The sequence below is a fragment of the Neofelis nebulosa genome, chromosome 5 (assembly GCF_028018385.1).
Source record: "Neofelis nebulosa isolate mNeoNeb1 chromosome 5, mNeoNeb1.pri, whole genome shotgun sequence".
Taxonomy (NCBI): domain Eukaryota; kingdom Metazoa; phylum Chordata; class Mammalia; order Carnivora; family Felidae; genus Neofelis; species Neofelis nebulosa.
This window is the reverse complement of record NC_080786.1, coordinates 20537042-20561232: the sequence shown is the minus strand read 5'-3', so window position 1 is coordinate 20561232 and position 24191 is coordinate 20537042. Positions and strand designations below refer to the sequence as shown.

Sequence of the window (24191 nt, the reverse complement as noted above, 5' to 3'; positions counted from 1 at the left end):
TCAGCACCAGGACTGCTCTCCATTAACAGGAGTTGGGAAACACTCTCAGGAAACCAAGAGGTCCGTCAATTCCATGCCTTGGGCTTCTCACTATAACTCTCTTACTTATTAAGCATTTTAAAGTGAGGAAAACCCAAGACACCATGGAGAAGGAGAAGGAGAAGGAGAAGGAGAAGGAGAAGGAGGAGGAGGAGGAGGAGGAGGAGGAGGAGGAGGAGGAGAAGAAGGAGGAGAAGAAGGAGGAGAAGGAGAAGGAGGAGGAGGAGGAGGAGAAGTTTACCAGAAGGTTAGTGTATAGGATCTTGAACTTTTTTTAAAAAAGAAAAAAAATACATATATATTTTAAACAAGCTGCCTTCTAAAACACCTTCTAACTGATAACCTTAGGACACGCTCCTAAGAATCGCCAAAGCCGTCTAAGGTATGTCTCCCATCACTGAGGGCAGCTAAGTGAAATGCCTGGTGGTAACCACCTGCCTTCTGTGTCGTGCATCGTGCCCTGCAAGGACAATGCTCCCCAGCAGTCACTGTGGAGATGCCTCTAAACAAGGGCACCGTAAGTTATGAACTGTCGCAGGCTTTAAAAGAAGGCTTTGAGAGAAATGCTAATAATGCCATACCGGAAGGGCAGAATGTTTTGCCTTAGGTTTTTTTGTTTTGTTTTGTTTTGTTTTTAATAGCAGGGCCAGTCAGCCAAAGAAATCAGTCTTTAAAAGTCCAGCAACACATAGAAGAACAGGTAAAAATCGATATCAAATCCCTCTTCCCTTCCCAAGCAACTATTAATAAACTCCCTCAGCTTTCAACGTGTCTATTCCCGTTAGAGTCTTGGACAGGAAGGAATATGGGGGTAGAGAATCTTCACGGAGGGTTTCCTGCCCAGCTCGCTTTCTCTTCCCTGCCTTTGCTCCTGCAATTTCCCTTTGTTATAGAATAATAACAAAGAACCGATTATATATGGCCTCACAGGTACATCTGACCCCACCATGCAAGGGGCTATGTGAGGATGTATCCAAATGTTCCCTTTCTCAGTGCACTCAGAGATCTCTGCTGGAATGCTAAACTGCATAGCTGAACATGTATTTCCAAGCTGCTATTTTTCCAAGCTCCACTCTTTCTAATCCACATGGTTTTTCACATCCTCATAACAAGGCCCATTCACATGGTGCTTTGCATATTGTGAAGCTTGCATTCAACAACTCATTGAACCTCGCTGTCAGACAGACTCTATAACCCACTGTATAAATGAAAAAGTTGACGCAGAGACAGATTTACTAATTTGTCCACCGTCACAGAACCAGAGTGTGACAAAGTAGGTACAGAAACCTGGAGGATTGGTGGGGACTGCTGAAAGCTCTTCAGCTCTATTCCTTTCCCTCTTACTTGTATGTCCCCTAACCAAACCTCTGGCTGAAAATTGAGATGTTCTTCCAGAGACACTGTCACATTGAAACTGCCACTCCTATCAGGTGTAAGATCTCTTTCCAGGTCCTTGGCCAGTTTACCCTGAGGTCTATTTCCTGAACTTTCCCTGGACTGCCCAGGAGCTGACACCTGCAGGGTGCAGTGCCCACGCTGCCTGGCCTCTGGTTCGATTCCACCAATGAGGGGCAAAGGCAGCGTACTGGAGGGTGGGCAAAAGGGAGAAGCCAGGGTACTTCTCTCTCTCCATGCCTAAGGTCGAGTCCTTCCACCTCCAATGTCTTAGGTCTGCCACGACTCCAGCTCCCACCAGGAGACCCCGGGCCCTGGCCTTCAGGACCACGTCTCTTGCCCTTCCATCTTACAACTACCAGTTTCTTGCTATTGCTAATCTCTGGGTTGCCTCACCAGCCCCCATGTGGCTTCCCAGCAATTCTATCATCCATAGAACAAACCACCTGCATTAAAGTCCTTCTTTGTGAATTAGTTAGCATGGTTCCTGTCTTCTGATTTGACCCCAAGAGATATAAACCCTTTTTTTCAATTTTATACATTTGTATATTGGGTTGGATACAGAGGGGAAAAAAGTAGGAAAGAATCACATTTTACTGGCGGCTCACCATGTACTTCCTGGGGCTTGGCACTTTTATATGCCTTGTATATTTTAGTCCTCAAAATAGAACTGTGGGAAACACATTATCATTATTCTTCTTTTACAAAAACCTGGATATCAAAAATGTGAGGTGACTTGCCCAAGAATACAGAGGCAGTAAGGGGAGCAGCTAAATTCTCACAGGCTGTTTGTTTCTCTTTATCAGTCACAGAAAAAAGACCAGGCTGGGGTTCCATCTTGAACACCCAAACACTGGAGATGGTGTCACTGTAAACATCAAAGAGTCTGGAGCACAAATGACTTGGAATTTTTCTTTTTGTAAGCATTGAGTTAAATAGTGACACAGCAGGAATATACAGCTGTACAATTAATACAAGCCTTAGTATCTGATGCTGCCTTGGAAAAACAGAGGCAGTGGAGAAAGCCAGGTCCTGCCTGAGGCCGATTAGTATTCTAATCTAATATTCTACTTGTGTTTATTAGTAATTATTTGACACAAGAAACAAGGCAGAATAAAAAAAAGTATGAATTATGTCAGGCCTCTGTTATTACTTTTGATTTTTCAAAGTCAACACACAAATATATCTTATTTCCCAATCTTTTGTATTCATTTCTTTAGCCTATCAGCTGGAATATTTTTTCCTAGCATTACTATTACAAGTAATCCTCCATTCATAAGAAATATTCCCCTCTACTCCTCTGTAAAGAGTAAAGAGCACCGAAGTAAGACTCTGAAGGACCAAATTGGAGTCTTGGCCTTAATGTTTACTAGTTGTGTGACCTTGAGAATGTTCTTTCAGTCACTGGACGCTCAAATTCCTCATCTCAAAATAGAAAGAATTATATTTTACCTACCTCCTGCAATGGGTCATTTTAAGGATTGAAAAAAAAAAAAGCATAGTATTGATGCATTTTGAGAAATACAAATCGCGGTTTAAGTGTAAGGGATGATGTTTATCAAAGTACGTTTGCACACATGTGGCACTTTTATCCCCAGGGCAATCTGCCACAAGCACTTTCTCTCACCAGCAAAACACATGAATATGAAAAAGGTAAGTGTGAAGCACATTTTTGCAAAAGCCTTGCAAATAGTAGTCCAAATGATCTCCATTTTCTTCAGCTTTCACAGATGATCTTCAAAACTGGTGGCCTTCTGGACGTTTTGGTTAATTGCACATAGCGGGCAGTCCTGCCTATCTAGCCTGTGGCAAGAGGACGTCAACATCTGGGGCAAACTCCCTGAAGCCAAGTAAAGCTGAGAACCGAAGTTGTGATCAAGCGAACGGAAAACAAAGTGCAATTCTACCATCTCCTATGATGGTTTTAGGTATTCTTCAGACTTTTTTGTACACTGGTCTTAATATTCTATAGATATGTTACTCTTTACACTGCAGAGTTCTATGAAGAAAGAAGTGAAAAAAGATTGTAGAACTCCTTATATTTATTTTCAGATCGGATTTCTAAGGACTAGTTCTTACCTTTAAAGATTAAAAAAAAAAGACAAGAAAAAGGCAGCTAAAATGTTTCAGGAGCGAAGAAGAGTGTTTGTCAACACACATGGACCAGTTTTCATAGGGAACATCAGCCTTAAAGGATCTGCTGAGGAAGTGGAATTCGCTCCTCCCTAATTCTCCAACTCACTCAATCATGCACGATCAACACCTATGTGCCTGGCACTGAGCTAAACAGGCTGCTGAGGATACACATCGAACTTGATTCATCCTGTAAAAGAACTTGGAGCCAACCAAACCCACTCTCGCCCCACAGCCCTCCCCTCCCACCAGGTACAGTGGTGCTTTGGGGCGGGCAGCATTTGCTCAGAGCTCCAGGCCTGACACCTGGGTCTCCCTCCTGACCTTGCCCAGGTTACTCTTCTCTGTTCTCCTTTCTTACAGAAATGGGATACTGCCAGGCTAGAAAAAAGAGAAAACTGAAAGGCGGACAAGGAGAAGGGGTTCGGGGCTCAGCGCATCCCCTCCAGGGCTCCGATGGAGGTTCATGTGCATTTCAGGTTTCAGAGTCAAGAGGGTTTCACGGAAATACCCTAGATTTTAAAAGCTGTGTGAACCTGAAGCTCACATGCCATGAAGCCCGACTTCCAGCTGCCTCATAACGATTTTAACGCTGTGACAGAGCAAAGCGTCTTCCTATTTTCAACCCTAGCAATTTGGTTCAAGCATGATCTCAACCACTTTAAGCTTTGATATTTCTAGCCACCTCTCATGCTGTATTTTCTCTTAATGCCACCAATCATGTGTGAAATTCTGTTGCAAAACTAATCTTTGTGGGAAATGATATGTAATGGCTTTTTTTAAAGAGAGTCAGAGAGAAAGAGAGGGCAGCTGCTATGACCTTTGTTGTTTTTTGACATGTTTTTCATAGTGTAATACAAATGGAAACGTCTCTTTCTCAAGGTCAAAGTAGAGACAGGTTTCTGCTTATACAAGCATCACTCTCTCTTAAGCAGAAAAAGGCTTAAAAATTATCCTCATGACTTGATTTTTAAAACCTCTAATATATATAATGGTTGTTAAACTTGAAGCCAGCTGTGCTAAAAAAAAGAGTTTAATATCCATCTTGTTAAACCAATACTTAATGTTTTACCTTTTAAATGATGTGGAAAGATTTGGGAAAACATACAAGATGTGAATGCGGAAAGAAATTTGGATGTTTACTGTAAAAAGGCACCTTTTGATGCTCCAGTGTGAAATACACCCATACACACACACACACACACACACACACACACACACACGCGCGCGCGCGCCAATGCATCTTGTCTTATCAGGGGAGGTTTTAGTCAAAAACAGCTGTGACCAAATCTTCTGAAATGGAAGTCAGAAACCACTAATTTAAATTTTTCATTTGTTTTTTGGAACAATTATGCCACCCACAAAATGGTAACTTTGCAAGCCGTCATTATCTCATGAATTTTGGAACTTATCCCTTAAATAAACCCATCTCATTTCCATATAATTACAGCAACTAATAAAGTCCTTAAAAATATTTTTTTTTGCTTAAAATTTAAGAGTGTAATAAGGATTCCATGTTACTGGCATATTGATCAAATCTGGAATCCGTTTCCTTAAAATAAGGGCTTCGTATGAATTTAAAAGAGACCCTGTCTTGAGGAAGAAATCTTAATGGGTTTCCAAGTTCTGTTCGGTTTGTGGTTCCTGCATATGATCCCTTCTGACAGTATTCACCTGTCATGTTCTCCATCCCCGTTATGTAGTAATTTACTGCATGTCATTTAGATTCATTTGTAATAAAACATAATGGCAATGACTTCACGCTTTAAAAAGGGGAGTCTACGTAACAAGTGCCTTCCTGAGTTATTCTCTCCTCCTGTCAGCCTCAGGAAGATAGAAACACCTCCAGAGTGTTTAGAAAGACTCTAGTGGACCTAATTCCCCATAACAGATCACTCAGTACAAACTAATTAGGACGAGTTAAATGTTTCTACTGAAAACATGAAAAATAGAGGAATGTTTTTCTCTGCTGCCTGCTGTTTTCTGCTCATTTCCTTCCCCATAACCTTGCTGCTTAACTGTTTTCCTAACATACTGCTTTAGAGGTGAAACTTGATGGTCCAGCCACAACCAAAAGTGTAAATGCTGACGTGAGAATGTTCTCAACCTCCCAGGGGAAAAACAAAAGTCCTTCTTATGACAATATACAAATGTGTCTATTCTAGGCCAGGGAAATAGGCTTCTGGTCTAGAATTTTCCTACTAGTTTTTTTTTTTTTTTTACCCCTAGCTGTTGTATTACAAGCTTCCTCAATCAAGTATTTCTTGTAATGATCAGCATACCACTAAGTAATTTTTCCTATTTTTCTCAGGCATTTTAAGGAAGACAGCTGATCCACAACGAACGCCAGGCTGAACTTGAACAGCCCTTTCACACTTTGTGGATTGTGTTCGCCCTTTTCCCCAGGTTTCCTCAATACACCGTTGAGGGGGCTCTAATATTTGTCTCTCAGTTCTGCTCATTTGTTTCAGGTGTATTATTTCCTTTTTCCAGAGCATTCTCATGGAGCCAGCCCCAGCCTCTCATTGGCTGTAAGCTCCCCCAGAGTCTCCATCTGGTTGACTCAGGCCTAAAAACATCTTTCGTTTCAGCCACATAGAATTTCCTGAGTGCATTCAGCCTCCCATTTTCTCCCCTGATGGCAAAGGGTTCAGACATAGCACCTCTCTGGCCAACCATGGACAATTTGTGAGGTTGACATGACCACTGGCAACGACTCACCACTCCAGCAGTGGAGAAATGTGGTGGGCCAGATGGAAAGGGGAGATGATTCAGACATACGGTGCTTAGAGCTGGAGAGAGTACATGGTTACAACCTTCTGCCAGGCTCTGACAAATAGCCAGGATGCACTCAAGCAAGGAACATGCCCTTCATACCAGCACACTCCTCTTAACCAAACTGTAACCCAGCAGCTCAGGTCTGTTGTACTGACAACCACCCACAGCCTCTCTTCCTTAATCTGAGGAGAAGCCTCCCAGCTGCTTTGCTTTTATTTCTGGATAAATTATTAATGGCTATTCATCCTTGGCACATGTAATTTTTAACTATGTAAAATATTTATGGGGGTGGGGAGGGAATTTCAGAACTATTTATTATTTTCCCCGGCTTTTAGTGTAATCCCAATCGGGTTGCTGACTGGGATTTTCCTTGCTTCTTTCTCCTATGTGAGCCTTATTTTTAACTCCAAGTAATGAATGCAAGATCGATAGCATAAGTAACAAAAGTATCCACGGTGACTGAACAGCAAACTCTTAAATCACTGCACAGTAAGTGCAAAGGAACAATTATTGAAAACACTGCACTAAAATTTCAATAGGAGATAAGAGTGAGGCTTAAGTCATTAAAAGGGTCCATTAGTCTTGCAAGTCTGAGACGGCACACTCAAAACATGAGCTATTCTTGAGAACTGGAACTATTACATATCCCACCAACTTGCACACACAGGACAGACGCCAACTGAGCAAGGGGAGGCTGCAACTGTCTAGTACTTAAGGCGAAAGAAAGCAGGTAGGCAGTGATTCTTCAGTTACATTTGAAGGGGGGTGTCGAGCAACACTGACAAATTAGATTATTTATAAGGGAAATAAATACCCTGCTTGCATATCAGTTTCCCTGGTGTTACAGCATCACCATGCTCTTCATCACTCCCTGCCAGAGATGCAAACACAAGTCTTCTGACGCCTCCACTCCATTCCCACAAATCCCCAGAAAAGCCCACGAAGGCAGCCCCACTTTTTCTTTGCCTATGTCCTCCCTGACTCAGTTCAAAATTGAAGAAGAAAGTAAAGGGCAACCAAACTACAAAGTGAAAGTACTGTTTTGAAAAATTACCCGAAATAGCTAAAATGTTGGAAATACATAGATACACACAAACATACACGCACACACACAAATACACAAATCTACACAGTCTGAGGCATTTGCAAACATCAGCATGTTACTGAATCTTGAAACTGCCTGGATTGTTCTGCTCAATTCCTCTTGCCCTACGTCTTTTACCAGGCATTTTATTAGGGACAGGTGGGCTCTCGGAGTTCTGAACTGCCTGTGAGAGGGGCTGCATAGCCTAACCTGAAATCAACGGCATTCCTGAATCCACACGGTTTCCTCCAGGAATAGAAAAACGTATCTCATGCCGGAATCCTGGTAAGACGGAACCACATTCATGACACAGAGGGCAACTTTAGCTTTGCCTTCCAAAGAGTATAGTTTCATCCGAAGTAGGACATCACATTTCAATTTGTACCATTAAAAACTTGCATTACACGGTGAAACTAATTGCCCTGTGAATCACCCAGCTTTACGAGACAGCTGGACTAGCCTACAGTTAACATGAGCTAGCCCAGTGAACATTTCTCCAGCAGCTACATGATAATCTCGTACAGCATGGATGGCCACTGACCAGTACTTTTAGACTATGCAACTACTCTGGCTAACCTCCGTGCTCGCCATCATCACATAAAGAATTGTTGCAAGAGGCTAAACACTTAAAATTATAACCTACTTCCTATCCCTCAATAGCATTACAGACGCTGAAATTTTATTTTGTCCAGAGGACAGATTACGTCTCCAAGATTTTCCATTTATCAAAAATATATTCATGATAAACACTTGCTGTTTTATCAATTGCCAATAAACAAGCTTGACCACCTCCAATAGTACCCCTGGAAAGAGGTGTTGTTTAACTCTGGATTCGTCTTAAATTTGGCTCTGAAATGAGGATTGTTTCTTCCAAATCAATTTTAGTTATTTTTAAGACTTCTTTCCTAATATGACACAAATTATAGGGAAATCAAAACGGCTGTCAAGACAACTAAAGGCATTCATCTTTTACAACTCCTGTTCCTCCCGTACTTTCACAAATGTTTCAAAGTCTGAAGAAAACAAAACAAAGCAAATAGTACACACAGAAATAAATGCCCAAGAAACTAACACTCCCCCAACACAAGTTTATTTAAACACCTCCTTAATCTGAAAAAAGACTCTAGGTCTCAGATTTAAAGCCAACCAAGAAATCACCCAGAGCATTTGCATCTTGGAATCCTTCCCTGGCCCCTCTCCAGCTGTTCTCACAAACCTTTTAATATCAGATAGATGCCCTCAGATGATGACGCGGGATGGAACTTACAGAAGGAAAGCATAACTTCGGGGAGGAGGAAAGGATATTCAGTCCCAATCCTTGGCCGCTTCTTATTCAGTGAAGGGGTTGTGCCTTCTCTCCCAGCAGTAAGTTGCAGCCTTACAGTGCGAACACACAGCTCCAAGCCCGCTTACAGTGCTCCCCTGGTAGCCCAGATCTAAGCCTCAACATGTTTTCTGGAAATGCAGGGCAGCTGGGCTGAAAATCTTAAGGGAGGGTTCCACCGTGGCACAGAAACTGCAGAAATATTTAACAGCTTCGAGACCTCTAAAGGTTTGAAATACTATGCATTTTGTGCTATTGCTGTTCTAGCCAAAAGGAAAATGGGATGGTATAGAGGAGCGTCCTCAGCTGCTCAACCCCTGCACACCAAAGAATGTTTTTCCTTTTTGGCTCAGAATTCGGGAAAAACCAAAATGCTTAATGAAACGCTGGTATTGACTAAGATTTCACAGCATCCATAGTACAGGAACTTAGTTTTACATTCCATTGAGTTAGCTCATGACTTCCCACGCCGCACCATTTCTCCTTCACCTAGCTAAAAAGCCAACTTCATGCAGACAAATCAAGCCAAAGTTTATCCACCCCCACCCTGTTTCTTTTCTTTTCCAACTTAAACTCACACACGACTAATGAACAGCCCCAATTGTAGCACAAAGGAAGCTTTGAAGGCTGCACCAGCTTGGTCCTCCACTTGCCAACTGGAGGTAGATTTAACGTAATATATTCTCGCGGTTTAAAGATTTTTTTTTTTTTAAAGGCTGGTCTGCCCTGGTGAAGAGCCGGCCACCCCCAGAATTACATCATCAGAGGTAACACTCACCAAAATACATTATGTTTCTCATTAATCAGACAGCTGGAACCCCACCGCGGCGTCTTCAGCATCAGCTCGTCCCCAAGGCTGACACGCAGAGCAGAGCCGTTTCATGCTACATTCGGTGGAAACGTCCCCGGCGTGGAGAGCGGCGAGCGCCCAGCGTGCCTCTTCCGCGGGATGAGCGCCTTGCAGGCTGCCTCTCCCGGGCTACGATCCCCGGCGGCTGGAGCGTGCGCTCCGGCTGCCTGCTGCACTGCCCATCCTTACTGTAATCCGACTCCTCCTTGCGATGTCCTTGCCGCGCCTGTGACATCAGGACTGAGAGTACTACAAACAGACCCCCCCACCCCACCGCACCCCACCCCCGGTTAGCAGCGGCTCCATGAGGTGCTCCGATTGCCTGCCTGGACCAACCATGGCTCTCGGGAAGCTTTGACGAGCCCAGAGACCTGGGAGGGGGCGGAGTGAGGGGCGCGGGAGGCTCTCTTAAAGAGAGCAGGGTCTCCGGATCCACGAGGGAGCACTCGGGGGAAATTCACCACGGCGCGGGAGGGGAAGAGGTTAAGGCGAGTTCTGCCATTAACGTGTAATTAGACAACACACTTTTATCCCACCCCTCCCATGAATGCCATCATTCTCGCCAAAATTTAGCCTGCCACCCTAAGTTAAAAAAGCAGCGGGGAAAGGAATGGTGTCCTGTGTCTGCATTCTCTCTGCTGAGGGCTTGAGGGTTTGTTGCTTGTGATGTTTCTGCCTAAGAGAAAACAAAAACAAAAACAAAAACAAAAACATTCAAGGGTCCATTGCTAGGGTAATAGAGGTTTTCCCTTAGAAATGACCAGATCAAAGAAACCTAGTAGTTGGGGAAGAGTTATTTTTATTTCTTGAGTATATTCTGAGCGAGGTTGATAGAGAAATGTAAAGAAAAATAACGTGATAAAAGTCACCCCTCAGTTTCACAAGATCACATTTGCTGCTTCCCATAGTAGGTAGTAGAAAGGATACTGAAGCTGAAATGATCTTTGACCCCCAAAGAGGGGAGGCAATTTAGCCTGAAAGACAACCAAGATTGTGTCATCATTCAAGTCTGGTCACCAGCATAATATAGACACACCCACACACAAGCGCACACAAACTCGCCTTAGATTTGAGAGGAGCCGTCAAGAAAGGCAAAGCTTATTTAGCAAAGCCTCTGGCTCCTCCAATGGTCTAATGAATTGCAGTCCTTATCTTACATAGAAAAGGATGTTAGAAAGAAATCCCTGAAAGCGGTGCTGATTAATACTTAAATGCTCAGCATGGAAAATAAACCCATAAAATACGTTCAGTTTCCTAAGGACTCATCACTTTGGCATCCAATTTACCTACAGAACTATCGAAACTTAAAATTTTCTACAAAAATCTATAAAATTAAGAGCTGGAAATAACAAAAGAACTATAGCTTACAGAAGGACGCAATTGATCTATTTTCAATACAGGTTTTCATAAGCCATGGTAGCAAATATTTCTACGGTGTGATATTAAAATAATCCGTGGTCTTTCTTTGCACAATCCTGTCTCTGTTTGTGGGTTTAATGCATATTGGAACTAGTGGGCTGGAGCTCATAATGGCAGTTTGCTGTGCAATCTCACAAAGAAGCTAAACCCCCTGTTTCCTCTCTGTGAAAAAAGCACTATGACCCATATCCCCTCTTGCGATGGATTATAAAGAATTTTGTAAATGCGAATGGTAATCATCTCTAAATCAGAAACATTATCACCAGTCTTAGGCTAAATCCAGTGATTCTTTTTTTTTAGAAACACTCTTCATTGAAAGCAGTTTGGAGCAAGAAAATGCAAATAGTAAAGAATACTTTTTTGCTCCTTTTAAAAATTAGAAATAAAAAGAACGTTACAGGAAACTACTGAGGGAAACACATAAGTGTTTTTCCTTTTGGACAGATGGAAGTCATCCAAAAGTACAATTAATGGTCCTTCCCTCAGGCAAAAGAACCATCTGTGGTAGAGCTTATTCATGAAGCTCATGAACTGTCCTGACCTCCTACATGGGCTAGGGGGCACTGTAGTTTAATGCTACAGTTTTTGGTCCTTTTCTGTTCCTGTAGTTAGAAGATGCAAGCATTGAGAGTTGAGTTTAAAACAGGAGGCTTAAGACACTAAAGGACTGTCTTAATAATTAATAACACCTTACATTTTCATGGCATTTTGCAGTTACAAGGTACTTTCACTTATGTCATCTTTCTTTCTAACAAATTGACATGTAAAAAAGGTGGATATTATCAATGTCCCGATGAACAGGACGCTGACGCTAAAGACAAACGAACCTGAGGCTCAGAGACTTTAAGCAGTTTTCTCAATGGTGCGGTCAGTAAAGTGTAATCGTCTTATTATTTGTATGTGGAATTTATGTAGGCATTCCCAGGAGATTTCTTTATTCAAAGAAATAAATTATAAATTACCCATTTATAGTGGCTCAGGTAAAGGTCTTCCCCAATCAAACTACGTTACTGAGTGTTCCAGAAAAAAAATACCTGTCTACATGGGCACAAATACGCAAGCGGAGAGTATTTGATAATACAACATTCCACCCTCTGCCTGGTCTATAGAGGATTATTCCTGAAAGAGCAGCATGTAGCCTCTGGAGAAGTGTGGCATCCAAGAGGCAACTGAGTGTTCCATCCATGCAATGGAATTCTGTTCGTCCAAAAAAAGGAAGGCATCTGCTTTATTTAAAGGTGTATGCCCCACCCTTCTCCAGTTAAGGGTTAGCAGGAATATCAAGGCCTCAGATAGAAACAGTGCCTATTTCTGGATGGAAAACAAGTGATTTTTATTTTAATTTTATACTTTTTATTGTTTCCCCTAAAATTATTTGCATGCCTTATATTTATAAAGGAAAAAACTGCAAGTATTTTTATTTTAAAACAGAATAGCGTCCAAATAAAGGCATAGCTGATGTTGGCTAGACATGGATTATGGACATGCTGGCTGTGCCTGAGAGATGCTTCTATATGTCATGTCCAGGAGAGGACCCAGCAGCTTGCAGGGACAGACCTGGTTCACACTCCTGACCTTTCTCTCTCTGTAAGCAGGTCCGAGAAGCTGGGGGATCCTGAGGGGAATCAGGTCACTGCTTGCCAGATAGTAATATACCTATCAGGATTAAAACAAAAGACGCCCTAAAACCAGTCACATATTTTGAGTGAAAACATTATGGCAAGAGGAGAATTTTCTCTCTGCTTGAATATCCGTGTAGCTGCCAGCCTGGATACCTCATCGCTGAGTCTTGATCAAAAGTTTGTCAGAGTGGGGTGCCCTGGTGGTTCAGTCAGCTAAATGTCTGACTCTTGGTTTCAGCTCAGGTCATGATCTCAAGGTTCATGAGTTCGAGCCCTGCTTGGAGCTCTGTGCCTACAGTGCAGAACCTGCTTGGGATGCTCTTTCTCCCTCTCTCTCTCTGCCCCTCCCCTACTTGCACAGTCTCTGTCTCTCTCAAAATAAATAAATAAACTTAAAAAAATTTTTTTACAAAGTTTATCAGAGTAGTTTCCCTCCATAAGGATTGTCACTGCCTGACACACTACTGTAGACCTCTGTTTACCTACGTGTCTTCTCACTGGAATAGAATCTCCATGAGGGCAGGGCTTTTTGTTTGTTGTTCACTGCTGTATCCACCATCCCTACGAGGGTACCCAGCACTTGTTCCTACTCAATAAATATTTGTGAATAAATGAGTGAACATGCTGAATACAACCATATTAGGTGTAAAACATCATACTTTTCTATGTGCTTACAGTCAATTCTTTGAAGTTGATAGTGTTTGATGCAAAATGTTTACACAAATTGAACTTGTCCATGTTTAGCAGCAGCTGTTCTTAAATTCCACACAATACAGATGCCAGGTGGTACTGCAGGGCCACAGTTTGTGAGCTTGCTTGTCCTTTCGAGTTCCCATAGCCGAATGCAGCAGTAATTTAGCATTGAGTTAGCACAGCAAAGTTGCGTCTTCGGTCGCCTTCCCCTGAGCCTTAGTTTAGTCCACTTTCATTCCTTACTATATTGCAGCAATAAAATTTTATCCAGGGTACCTAATTCCAGGCTTGCCCAAATCCAATCCATTCTCCATATTAGATCATGATTATCTTTTAATAAAAAAAAAAAACATTGTCAACTACACGTAAAATTAAAAAAAAATGAAGTCAAATAGGTCACATGGAGCCTAATTCAGTAGGAGTTTGTAGGCCATATTATAAGGATTTTGACTTTTTTCTGACTTATATAAAATGCCTTTGGAATAACTTGATTTGACATTAAAAAAATTTTTTTAAATATTTATTTATTTTAGAGAGAGATAGAGAGACAGGGTGCAAGTGGGGGAGGGGCAGAGAGAGAGAGGAAGACACACAATCCAAAGCAGGCTCTAGGCTCTGAGCTGTCAGCACAGAGCCCGATGTGGGGCTCAAACTCAGGAACGGTGGGATCATGACTTGAGCTGAAGTCCAGTGCTTAACCGACTGAGCCACCCTGGAACCCCTGATCGACATATTTTAATGGGTTTACTATGACTGATGCATGGAGCATGGATAAAAGGGAGCAAGGGAAGATGCATGGTGATGATTTAGGAAGACTTTGTGATAATCTAGAAGAGATGGTGGTTTGGTAATGGTAGGAGCAGTACAGGTGGCAAAACGTGGTCAGAGTCTGTATGTGTGTCAAAATAGGCCAATAGGTTTTCCTGTGAGTTGGATAGGTAATAGAAGAGAAATTAAAAAATAATAATAATATTGGGTCACAAAAATTTGGGGACTGACCAATTGGAAGGATGGGATTTCTACTAACTGATATGGAGAAGGCTGTGGAAGAACATGCTTTGGGTGGGGGGATTTGGAGGTGGTCAATGTGGGGCATCCTAGTTTAAGATTCTATTGTATATTCAAGTGGAAACATTCTATAGAAGTTTGGCTGTATGGGTCTGGAGTTCATGGGAGAAGTTTGGGCTTGATATTTAAATGTGAAAGTCACTACTTTATAGATGGTAATTAAATCCATGAGACCATATGATATCTTCAAAGGAGTATTCAACTTCAGAAGAGAAGAGGGTCCACACTGAGCTCTGGGACATTGTAAAAGCAAGAGGCCAAATATATGGGTACTTGGTGACTGAATATTTGTTGAAGCATAACGATTTGTTGAATGAATATTTGTTGACATATGAATGGAAGGCTCTTGATTTTAAGCTTGAGTTTGCCTTTGTCTGATACATCGCCAACCACTGTTAAAACAGTTTGAAAAGGGGAGAGAGACGTGATTGGTCAGTAAGAGAATGAATGCCTAGTTCAATTGATCCATGCAGTGTTTTGATGAATTTTTTAGATTGTATAGACACTGCTGAAACTCATAAATCATTTTTATTCCTAGATTGTCACTTGATGCTTCCATTGAAATTAATGCCCAGGGACCTTAGTCTGGAAAGTAAATTGCCTACAAGAAAAGAAGTGCTAATACTGAGCTGAGAGCTGAGAATAAAGAAACTATTAATACTATAATATTCCAAAATTCTGTCCATCTGAATTTCTCTGACTTTGGAGACATCCAATAAATCCCTTCTATATGTAGTCCTGCCTATTCTGATAGTCAGTTAATAGCAATTCTTTTACAATAATTAGTAACTAGCATTGGGACCCCTGTTTGAATTCTTACCCTGGAACTGACTGTGGCCCAGGCATGTTTATTTATTCAACATATAGTCATTGGGTATTCATGTCCCAAGTACTGTTCTAGGTGCTCAAGGCACACTGATGAAATTGCAGAAATCTCTGTCTACAAGAAGCTTACATTCTCTGGGATTCTGCTTATCAGCTTATCTTGTAGAATTTAGAACATCTTCTACCTTTCTCCATGCAGAGAAAAGGACCCATCCTTTATGTTCTTCATGGACTACACTTCTTTCAGTACAATGGACATAAGGGAAGGGGCATGTCTACCATGGTCATGCTGCATCTAGTGTCTAAACAACAGCAGGCATGCAATAAATATTTGTTGAGTGAGTAAATATCTCAAAAGTCTTCTACTTCTAGATGATGTTCCATTCTGATCTTCCTGAGAATATAGTTATATTCTACCAGGAATGCCCTTTTGTCTTCCCCTTTGCCTAGATATTTATATCCACCATCCAAAACTGCTCAGATATTTGGTTTTCTAAGAAGTATTCCCTGGGGGGCATTTGGGGGAGCATAGTCGGTTAAGCATACAACTCTTGGTTTCGGGTCAGGTCATGATCTCCTAGTTCATGGGATCGAGTCCCCACATCAGGTACTCTCAGCACAGAGCCTGCTTGGGATTCTCTCTTCCCCCTCTGTCTGCCCCTCCCTCCCTCACATGCTCTAAATAAACAAACAAACAAACACATAAACTTAAAAAAAAAAAGAAGTCTTCCCTGGGTTTATGTCTGACTCATGTGTTCCCCTAATGAGCACTCACACATTCTTTACATAACTCCATTTAAAGTATTTATCAGATTGGCTTTCAGTGACCTTTACAATTATCAATATCCCCCAGGTACAATGTAGGCTTCTTTGATGTCACAGAAAAAGTGAAATATATGTTAATTCCTCGAATGCTTTACATACTCTAGAAACATCGCAGAAATTTATGACAAGGACATGGCCTATTGCGTTAGTGACGAGAGTATAGCAGTAACATCAAACATTGCCCATGATTTAGGAAGCAGCAAACTTTGCTGTGGTTGGAGACAAGGATCAGAATTACACAGAAAAGGAAGAGATGTCAAAAGTAATCTTAGAGAGAGAAATCCCAAAGCTCTGAGGAGAGGATAGCTAAGAACCAGAGGAATGATCAGGTATCGGGCAAGAGACAGATCAGGAATTTTGGGGGTAGGGGCGCCTGGGTGACTCAGTTAAGTGTCCGACTTCGGCTCAGGTCATGATCTCACGGTTGGTGGGTTTGAGCCTTGCATCAGGGTCTGTGCTGACAGCTCAAGAGCCTGGAGCCTGCTTCTGATTCTGTGTCTCCCTCTCTCTCTGCCCCTCCCCCTCTCATGCTCTGTCTCTCTCTGTTTCTCAAAAATAAATAAATGTTCAAAAAAAATTTTTTTAAAGAAATTCATGGGTAGAGCAAATCAGGAGGCCAATATGGGAAGCAAATACCAGAGTCAAGAACAGAAGAGAGTTAAAGCAGAGAGTAGTTCAGGGGAAACTAGACAACCCCCTAGCTGCTCATATAGGTGGTTTTTATGAGTGAGTACATTTGCCCTGATTGATAGATAGTTCTGATTCCCTTATAATAGGAAGTATCACCAGCTTCCTTTCTGTAGGCTCTCAGACTATTTGCCTGACATGCCATTTCTATATCTTTCCCCCCAAAACCCCTCAAGAAGTTGTTTATTTATTTATTTTTTATTAGATTGCTTTATGTCTGTGTAGATACTGTCTCCAAAAATGATGGAAACCACATCACAAGTTTAGTAGCACCACACTACGTAGTTTGGTGCCTCATTAAAAGGAAGTGAGATTATTATAACTATTATCATTATCACTGGCAAAAAAAAAAAAAACATTAAAAGTAGCGATCCTAAATAACAAAGCATTGAAGTGTAATGCTTAAGCGACCACCCTACTCCAAAAAGCATTCAGTAGCTTACTGAAGGAGACGAAACACATATCCAAAAATACAAGTAAAAACAAAGGTACTATAAAGTAAACAACAAATGAACAATCTAGGACATGCATGTAAGGGTTTGGTAAAAGGTAAAATTATGAGATGGCTCCAGGCAAACCTGGAAAGCTACAGAGAAGGGGTGGAACCTGAATTTGGTCTTCAATATCAGTTCAGATTGATAAAATGCAGGAAAATTTTGCAAATGACTAAAACCAGGATGGGATTGTGAGTGATATGTCTGGGAGAGCAAGAACAAATTTGAATTTAAGGAGCAAGTTTCCTAAGAGATTTTCATGCAAAATAAATTTGGAGAGGAAAACACAGAAGCCCTGTTGGATGTGATCTCACATTCCAGGTTAAAGGGTTTTAATTTTATTTGACAGATAATGCAGGAAGTGTTTGCTGAATGAATACATGAATGAGCCTCAAAATGTTTCCAAGGACAGAAATATAATAATATGCCTCCTCCAAAGACATTTGGCGACACAATAACATGAGTTAATATATCTTGTATAGCAGGTTGAAAGATCTTATACACTCCAGAGGTTTCCAATTTTTCTTAAAATAAAATTCATTTATGGTTCCTGGGCAGCAATTTGAGAATCAGCCCTCTCCCCATCCAGCCCCACAACAAATGTGCTTGCAAACAAAATGGAAGAAGAAAACAACATCATATTGAATTTCTTCTTTTGCTTTAAAAAAAAAAAAAGATCCTTCAAGATAAATTGAGTACAGCTCTAGTAAATTTGGATGCGTTAGGCCATGGACATTCCATTTTTATATATACTGTGATAATAACTATATAGAGTAAGCAGAGAGATGCGCAACTCTGCCCCACTGTTGCAAGAATTCACCAAGTAATTGAAAGTGTTTCCAAGTGTGCATAATTCTGTGCCTCCAGTCAAATACAGTAGATGGAAATTTGTTTGGCTTCCTCTGTCAAAATGTCTAAAACACATAAAGGAAATGTATAAATGGAAAACAAAATATTACAGTTCCAACATTCATTTAATTATGTCTCAATTTCAATCCTGGCTTTGCTCAAACATACTAATAATCCTAAGGGCTCATCTCGATCCTTCTGGTGGATAAAATGACTGAATGTGATTTTTACCCTTGACTCAAAAGTGTCAGTTCTGGAAATCTACAGTATTTGTCACCATGAATACCATTTAACTGCAGCAGTACCCAAAGGAACTCTGCACAGCCACACGTGAATAGGGCTTGGAGGAACTTAATTAATCTTGCTGTCACTTCCATGATGGTTTTCATTAGTTTTGCTGCTATCTGATCAACTGGTCTTCTCTGTATTGGAAATGGCTAGCCATAGCTTCTTGGGAGAGCACTTTCAAGAGGTAAACAAAGACTCACCTTTGTGGTCAGGAGCTTTTATGCAGATGGACATTATTACTGCTATTCTAATATGGAGGTAATCCTCACACTTTATATTTAAATTACAAAATCACAGGAAACATAAATACCTCTTCTGTCCTGAACAGGAAAACTGCTTTAAAATCTATACACAGATTATATAATCTAAATACAAGGTCACAATTTTGTTTATATTGTTTTCACGAACACTGATGTTTAGTGCATTATCTGGAACTGTTCTAAACATGAATGTAATTCATAAGAAATCTAGACTTTTTCACGGACCCCTGGTAATTAGATTAGGTGAAAGTTGGATTTAATGATGGAATAAAAGAACCATTAAACCAATGGTAGTATCAGCCCTCTCTGTCATATTTTTGAAAGATTGGTTTCATACACGCGTATTTGAAATGTAATTTTATTTATATGCATTATTTTTGGCATTATTGTTTTCAATGCTGACCATAGTTTAATTTAGTAAAAAAAAATTGGAATGACTTTATAAAATGTTATCACATTTTGACTACATGAAAGTCAATTCATACCTATAGCCATGGGGACCTAGAAAAGGAACTCACCAAGAGCCAACATATATGGCAGGCTCTGGTGAAGAAAACAAAAACGTAATGTGTTCCCTTTCCTCTTGTTTAGAAGCCTCCAAAAATAATCCCCAGTAATTCTTGTTTCCTAGTATTCACACTCTTGTGTAGTCCACTCCCACTCTGAATAGAACTGTACTGTGTAACCAATAGGATTTTGCTGAAATGAACAAGTGTGACATTCAAAATTAGGTCATAAAGGCAAAATGAGTTCTGTTTCTCTCTCTTAAATCACACACTGTAGGGGAAGTGAGCTGCCTTACTTTGAGGACAGTCAAGAAACACTATGAAGAAGTACACGTGGCAAGGAACTGAGATTTCCAGCCAATATCGAGCATCAAATTGGCAAATATCTGAGTAAGTTACCTTGGAAGTAGATCCTTCAACTTAGGTCAAGTCTTCAGGTGCCTGCAACCATGATCAACATTTTATTTATTTATTTATTTATTTATTTATTTATTTATTTATTTATTTATGAGAGACAGAGAAGGAGAGTGCAAGTGAGGGAGGGGCAGAGGGAAAAGTAGGGACAGAATCCCAAGCAGGCTCCATGCTGTCAGCACAGAGCCCAAAGTAGGGCTCAAACTCATGACCATGAGATCATGACCTGAGCCAAAATCAACAGTTAAATGCTTAACCAACTGAGCCATCCAGGTGCCCCCATGAATGCAACTCATGAACGTCTCCAAGTCAGAACCACCCAATACAGCAACTCCCAGATTACTCACCCATAGCAACTGCATGAGATAAGAAACAGTTATTATTGTTTTAAGGTTCTGAATTTGAGGTAATTTTTTTCTATGCATCAATAGATAACTCATGCATCATAGCCTTAGCTTATAGCTTAAAATTATGGCAATGTGATGCAGATTTCAGTTGAGATAGAGGTAGACACAGGCCTTGAGGAGGTTATGTATTCCTTTGGGTCTTGGTTTCTTAATCCAAGAAATAATGGTGTGGGAATGAGTGAGGGTCACCAATGTAAAATCCCACACGGAGAAGTGATGGAAGTCACACAGCTGTACAGAGTGAGCTAGATATATGTTTATAGAGAGTGTTGGAGACTTTGGAGGATTGCAGAGTATCAACTAACAAGGGAGGGTCTGTTACTTCACTTCAATTGACTGTATGCCATGAGGAAATGTTGCCAGATTCTTCAATTTTTTCCAGTTCTTACTTTCTATGACTAAAACATTACACATTTGATAAAAATTTCATGCAACTTCAACCTGAAGCCATTGGTTAAAACTATGATTGAAACAGTATTTTCTCCTCTCTCTCTCTCTCTCTCTCTCTCTCTCTCTTGCATTTTCCAGTATCTTCAGGATTTTATTCAAAGATCTCTGCTGTTAAATTCATCTGTTTTGTCCTTCTTCCCTTTCACCATTATCTCTATCCTTCTCTATATCACAAACTTCTACTGTCCATCTGCCAACACATATTCCTCCCTGCCTGGCATAATGCTCTCCTCTTAACTTTCTTAGCCTGCTTAAATGCTACTCATCCTTGATGGTCCATTCACATGGCACTCCTCCCCTAGGAGGCTTTGCCTGATTGCCAGTCACAGTTAGTGACTACTTTTCTTATACCTCAAGAGTAATGCTGCTTTACCTCTTGAGTCCCGCTAGGTATATGTCTCCCTGTTCATAGTGTGAAATCTCATTTGGCAAAATTAATGTCTCATTAATTTTATTGTCACTGAGCATTTTTACAATGTCTGTCTGCAACATACTGTCCAGATCTCCCTGAAATGAAAGACTTGTTGTTCACTCCTAGGAGTGCTGTAGACAGATGGCTTTCAACTGCAACATCTTTATTGTATCATCTGGTGGGAACTGCACTTCTAAGGTTTCACCTCTTTGTGGAGAACCATATCCAAGGATCAATGTGGGAGTAAAAAGGCCTGGCCATCTTAGACAAACTTGGGACAACTTGGTCAACTTGGGGCACTTAAGCTCTGAAGCATCCAACTATGTCTTTGCTTCTATATCACAGCTCAACTTCTCCCTCTCGCCACTCCTGTTCCTCTTCTCCCTTCCACAATGCTGACCTAGAGCATTCTCTAATAAACATCTTTCATTCTAACCTTCACCTGAGTCCATTTCTCAGAGAACCCATCCAGTGACACCGCCATTGAGCAGATACTCAGTAAATGTTCAGTGTTATAAATTAAGTCCTAAGTCCCCACAGACAAACAAGACTAATTTCCCAAAAAAGAGAGTACAGTGATTCCCCAAGAAGCCTTTGAAATTGTTGGATAATTGTGAACGAAAGCCCACCTTTTACCCAGTAACTCATTGATTTTGGAATTAACGTGAGGAAAAGAAAGCCCAGAATTTAAATGAATGCCCTGGTCCGTGTACTCTGTCTGAGTAATGGTGATGGCTCAGAGCTGTCAGGTCGGCCAGGAGATATTCAATCATGATGCTCTCCTCTTTCTTTTCAACAAAGGTAATCACTCAGCATTTTATCTTTTCTAGAAGGTGTCATTACTTTGAAAAGACAATAAAAGTCTCACAAGGGTTTCTATGTAGTGGAGATTTTTCTCTTCATTTTTAAGACCAAAAAAAAAAAAAAAAACTAAAGGAGAAAAAGGCCCTAATTAATTTAAACATGAAAAAATACATTAGCTTGAAGGAATTTCATAATTTTAAAGTATAAAATTTCTTGAGAAATCCTTTCAAACTGAGTAATTTATCATGTTCTTTAGAGCCTATAATGCATAAGACATATCTTTTAAAATTACATTGTTTAAATAACCAGACAATTTTTTCTGGAGAAAAGGGAAAAAAATTGCCTTGGAAAAATCTGTGATGCAGAGATATGTGTGGAGAGTCTACCCTGAAGAAACTATCAACAGTAAGGCCTTTTTAACCTCTGACTACATATCACCAACAACAGAACATGGACATGAACTGAGTGGTTTACCACCTATTTTCAAGTCCAATACTTAGTCTAGAAGTATTTAAGTGTTTTCATTTATTCACTAATTTGACAAATATTAATTGAACACCCATTTGTCAAGTACTATTCTTGGGACCAGGGATATAGGAGTGATCATGACAGATATTGTCCTTGGCTTCATAGAACTTCCAGTGTTCCAGAGGATGGAAAATTATAAAGGGATGTAGATCAATGGCTGCCATAATCTGTTGAGGTGGGCAGATAGGCAGAAAGGGAGGAAAAGGTGGGAAGTCAGGGAGGTTAGAGAAGGACTTTTGAGAACGAGACACATAAGTTGACGAGTGCAGGAAAATTTGGAATGAATCAGATGAAAATAAGTCATGGTTAACAGCATGTGCAGAGGCCCAGAAGAAAAAGGAGCATGGGGACAAGAGCTGAAACATATTCAATAAGGAGAAGCAGGGAAAACTGGTATAAAATGAAATAGGGCTGGTAGCTTGGAGGCAATCATGAACTTGCAATAAAGATTTGGAAAACTACAAAGGCTTTAATCAAGAAAGTGATGAACCATATGGTTATAGATTCAGTTATAGAATAGTTAAACATTAACTATTCTATGGCAATAAGGCTCCCATATAATCATGTGACTGTGAAAAGTATATGCAGTAATTCTGTAAATCTCTGGTACAGGCAAGAATACTCCTTGTTTGGGTTTTCTATCTACGTTTCACCCAATGAAACACAGCGAGAAAGAACAAAAAAAAAAAAAAAAGAAAAGAAAAAGAAAAAGATGTCTTGCATGGCTGGGCTCATCTAGTTGGGAATCACCAATTCAACCAGTTTCAGGGTAAATCAGTTTTTTTAGCTGTCATGGGAGCCGAGCATTGAATTAAAGAATCAAAACTTAATGGCTGATTGTTTGACAATTGACCCAGATTAACCTTCAAATGATGGAGTCTGTGCCACACAAATACTGGCACTGAAATTATACACACACACACACACACACACACACACACACACACACATATTTTATATATTATATATTATATATACACATATATATATGTGCACACACATATGTGATTCATGGAGAAAAATGGGGAGAATGACACTTCAAGGCATATGCCATAAGTTTTTATGTTTATATGCAAGGAAGGTGTGGTATAATTTTACATTTCTGGCTCCCAAACCCAATGTTTTTCAAGTATTTAATTCTCTCCTGCCTACAAATTTCCTAAATAACTTCTGTCATATTATAAGTGGTCCTGTTTTTTGAAGATCCTTGAGAACTGAAGAGTATTATTAGATTACCATTACCTAGAGTTGCCTCAAAGAAATAAACAGAGACATTTGCAGTGGCCAGAAGTGTCTTGTTTCTTCTCTAAAGTTTCAAAAAATGAGTGTCTTTATAATCACAGTAGTATTTTCACAGAATAAGCTACTTATTGCATTTATTTCAGAAAAATATAAGCGTCCATTTCCAAAAGGTTATATATATATATAGATATCTATCTATATCTATCTATATATATATCCACATATATGGATATACATATATATAGATACATATATATGGCACCTATATACTGTATATATGTAATGTGAGTATGTGAGATTTTACTGTCTTACTTTCCTAGAAATGTAAGTCAGGAATCAATCTTGATGGGAAATATAGGATACTTTGACATATTTCAGGGTATCTGTCAAGGCATCCTCCTCTTTGGGGAAATTATTTTTTTCATATGAAATATGCAGGACTTACTCACCCTTGGACAAGACTGATTTGATTTGAGTGGCCTCTGAATGGGATTTTCTGAGACCTATGACTTGTATGACCTAGCTTGAAAAGATGAACTGAGACAATCATGTTTGTTCTCAAAAACATAAACTAAGAAATAGAGAAGGAACTTATAAATTGGTGATGGGTCCTGGAACTAGAAGGTCATATAGACTCAGGTCATACAGATTCATGTGCAAGATGAATAAGCACAAAAAGGTAAAAGAGAAAAAGAGGCAGACACAGAGAAGAGTACATGTGTTGGATGCTGGGTGGAAAGAGAGAGAGGCACATTCTTAAAGGAGGCAGACTTTGATTATTCAATGGTTTCTTTT

At 40.3% G+C, this 24191-nt stretch overlaps 1 protein-coding gene across 4 annotated transcripts in view; it reads right to left on the bottom strand.

Annotated features, from left to right (window-relative positions):
• Positions 1 to 24191, bottom strand: part of ZNF385D (zinc finger protein 385D) — a 900615-nt gene that overhangs the window by 291073 nt on the left and 585351 nt on the right. The window contains exon 1 of one of the 4 annotated variants that reach the window (XM_058729764.1): positions 9532 to 9859. The exons of 2 other annotated variants lie outside the window; for them this stretch is intronic. In XM_058729764.1, coding sequence (XP_058585747.1) covers positions 9532 to 9553 — 22 coding nt within the window. In that variant the 5' untranslated portion in view covers positions 9554 to 9859. Of the gene's footprint in view, positions 1 to 8696; positions 8826 to 9531; positions 9860 to 24191 lie in introns of those variants that run through there. One more of the 4 variants, XM_058729765.1, reaches the window with a different exon arrangement.